Source organism: Papaver somniferum, chromosome 2 (assembly GCF_003573695.1).
Source record: "Papaver somniferum cultivar HN1 chromosome 2, ASM357369v1, whole genome shotgun sequence".
Classification (NCBI taxonomy): Eukaryota; Viridiplantae; Streptophyta; class Magnoliopsida; order Ranunculales; family Papaveraceae; genus Papaver; species Papaver somniferum.
Window position 1 is genome coordinate 18,543,019 of NC_039359.1, and position 3,620 is coordinate 18,546,638.

Consider the following 3,620-nt stretch of genomic DNA (forward strand, 5'->3'; position numbering starts at 1 on the left):
CATAGGGACGGAGGGAGTAGTATATAATTGCATATCTGCATCAACTATAGTTGTATATTTCACGAGGCGACAGTAAAAGTCAAGAAGCATTTTCTTTCATATTCTGGTTTTCGGCAATGAATTGGTCGCATGAACCTAACGGTACTCATGATCACACTCACCAAACTTACCTGGCTCGCTGGTTTCCTGCTTTCTCAGAAGGAAAAAACCTGGGAAAAAGTCGTATTTAACTACGGATTTGACTGTAAACTGAGTAGAATGATCAATAATTACGCCACAAAAAATAAATACAAAGGTCCGAATCCTGGTAAATAAACTACCCATGACTAAGTCCTCAAATGGGTACACACTATTTTGAGTATTTTGACCTTTCCTTTCCAAAAAAAACACAGGACGAAAATGAAAGAATTGGTCAAAAAAAAGAAACGAAAAAAAGGAAGAACTCGGTGAGATGGTCAAATCTTTGACCATGACCTTATTATTGAAAATCATTAATTCGAAGAAAATGAACACGCAAAATCCAAATTGAAACTCGAATACTGTCAGTTTATAAGTTTTTATATATTATATGTTCATGAAAATGTGTATATAAAGAGGTAAATTTAGACAAACCAAAAGCAGCAGCAGCTGAAACCAACCTTCTTCTGAAGGTCAACCAGAAAGATGGACAAGAAAAACAGGAAACCCACTGATATTCCACTTATGGGGCCTTCATTTCGTTCTCGTTCTCATCTTACTATCTCGATCTCCGTATCCATTGTTCTTTCTTTGTTTCTCATTAGTTTCATTGCAGGAGCTGAGGCTCGCAAGCGCTACTCCTGTGTATCTTCTATAGTTACCGAAAGTGTGTACAAATCAATCTTTCTACACAAAGATGACGCTGCTTGTCCTGCCAAGGATTTCTACCCATACCAATCGTTCATTCAAGCGGCATCACGTTTCCCTAAATTTGGTAACTCTGGAAGTTTAACTTCACGTAAGCGTGAAATTGCAGCTTTTCTTGCTCAAATTTCTCATGAAACCACAGGTAATTAAGTAGTTTTAATGGCTAACGAGTTTTTGAATCTAGATAGTATTGACTGATTATACTCTGTTGCTAATGGTCGATATGCAATAACATTAATAATTTAGGAGGATGGGCAACAGCACCAGATGGGCCATATGCATGGGGATTGTGTTTTAAAGAAGAAGTGAGCCCAGGAAGTGATTACTGTGATTCTACCAACACGCAATGGCCTTGCGTTCCTGGAAAATCTTACAAAGGCAGAGGTCCTATTCAGCTCTCATGGTAATTAATTACTGTAGTTTCTTGTTTCTCATATGCCGGGAAAAGTATTTTTGCGAAGGTATCAGATCATGTTAGCATATCTAGACTTAACTGATTTCTTATAATCGTGCTTGAATCGCAGGAATTATAACTACGGACAGGCGGGGAGAGCATTGGGATTCGATGGTCTAGGAAACCCAGATATCGTATCAAACAACTCATTACTTGCATTCGAAACTGGTTTGTGGTTTTGGATGACTGAACAGTTACCTAAGCCTTCATGCCATGATGTGATGATTGGGAAATATAGACTCACAAAAGCTGACCGTGAGGCGAATAGGACAGTTGGTTACGGGATGGTAACAAACATAATCAACGGTGGACTCGAGTGTGGTAGGGGGGGTGATGGTCGAATCAGTGACCGAGTTGGGTATTTCCAGAGATATGCAAAGCTGTTCAATGTCGATACCGGACCTAACTTAGATTGTGAGAATCAGAAATCATTTTAATTGAAGGGCCATTTCAAACTAGCCCTCCTTTTTTTCTTTTTTTAAAATATGGAGCGTGGCTTGACTATCCCTCTATCGTTTTTTTTTTTCTCTTTTTTCTTTTGATTGAAACTATCTCTGTATCGTATTGTAAATCTTCTTGTTTGTATTAATTTGGAAACATTTGAATAAGAAACAAACTCCCTTTCCAAATACTAACCGTTCCCCTTTCCAAATACTAATCGATGTTGATTCTTGTCTATCGTCTCAATACACCTTGCAAGAAAATGAGAAATTAAGAAAGGAAAGTTGGGAACAACAAAGAAATTAGACGATGTAATTTAGTGTTACAACGTCCCAAGCCTAGAAATTAAACATTTCATGCCCCAAATTTAATTTTGGTTGTACATGCATGGCATCTCTCTTTCCAATTGGAATAAAAAATTGGTAGAAGTACCGGTAGGTAACAATCACATACTACCATTTATTGCACGTCCGGAATACAAGTTCCAAACATTTTACATTTGACCCTGTCAAAATGGACAGTATTTTTTTTTGTTTTTATTTTGGTGAGAAGGGAAACATTAAAAAAAAAAATAAAGGAGGAGTACTCTGTAAAAAAAGGAACAAAAGAGCTAAAGAGAATTATGCCTATGCACAAGTTTAAGGAATGTATTATGTAGTGATCTACACTACAAATTAGCACAAAAACGATTTGGAATCTCTAAGGATAGAGATAGGACTAGGGAGAACAGAAATTGGAGAGAGAAAAACAAATTTTAGATTAATTCTTCTTCATGTTTCACACAGAGACGAATACAGACTATAACCACTCCCTCACAGGAATCACGTGCACAGGCGCACGTGTGGTTGACACACTTCGACTAACGGTTATCTAACACCGTTAACACTATCTAACAGAACTACTGGGGTGCGCTTAACACACAAGGATTGCCCAAAACATAAACAGAAATGGAAGGTTTATGAAAAATCCCACTCCTTCAAATCATCCTTGTCCTCAAGGATGGAGGATATGGAAAATGAGTTGAGCTCTTGATGGAATTCATAGCTGTGGCAGCTTCTTATCATCAGCATAAGAGTTGAGTCCTTTAAAAATTTCAGCATCAAGGACCACAAGAGACTGAGCTCAAACCTCAATCTTAAAATTTCAGTAAGCAAGCCCACTCTCTTCATATTCACGGTCTGGTAGGTCTTAGTAGTAATGCTACTGACTATATAAGCACATTCCAATATAAAGAACATATCTCCATTACCAACTGAGGCATGAAGGTAAATCTCCGTGTTTCCTTCTCATATAAGGACTCCATAAGCACATGAGCATAACTGGTATAAAGACCATATGGTGTCTCTGTTTTTATCTAGACAGTTAGCATACCGGGTAATAAGGTGGATTGTTGCAATGAGAGTTGTTGGAACCAGTGTGACCCAATGTGTGTTTCTGGTACTCCACACAGCCAGGAGGAACAAAGATAATCCCATCACCATGAATAAAACCACATCATAGGGCCAAGATTGTGCATCCAACCAGTTTAGGGATGCAAAAGTTATTTCTACAGAGCTAAGCCTGTTCTGCAAATACCTCGTTCCTTCGTACTGCTCAATATATTCCTTAATTATCACCTGACTGTAGCCCATCATCACTTTTAAGTCGGATATGATGTCAACTCTAGCTAAACCTTCAATCTTGAGCTTAATAAGAACTAATATATCCAGAATGCAATAATTTGCAGGTCTGCTAGTTACTGCGTAAACTGAAGTTAGGTGACCATTTGTTGCTGAGAGACAATAGTTGTTATGGCTCACAATTTGATCCAACAATATCACTTTTCCTATGAAGTTGTGCA

The 3,620-nt window shown here is 38.0% G+C and overlaps 1 protein-coding gene across 1 annotated transcript; it reads left to right on the forward strand.

Annotated features, from left to right (window-relative positions):
- Positions 1 to 520: 520 nt before the first annotated feature.
- LOC113347066 (chitinase 10-like) lies at positions 521 to 1,970 on the forward strand. Its single transcript, XM_026590650.1, has 3 exons — positions 521 to 1,027; positions 1,132 to 1,288; positions 1,410 to 1,970. The coding sequence occupies exons 1-3, from the start codon at positions 664 to 666 to the stop codon at positions 1,774 to 1,776; spliced, it is 888 nt and encodes a 295-aa protein (XP_026446435.1). The 5' UTR covers positions 521 to 663; the 3' UTR covers positions 1,777 to 1,970.
- The last annotated feature ends 1,650 nt before the right edge of the window (positions 1,971 to 3,620 follow it).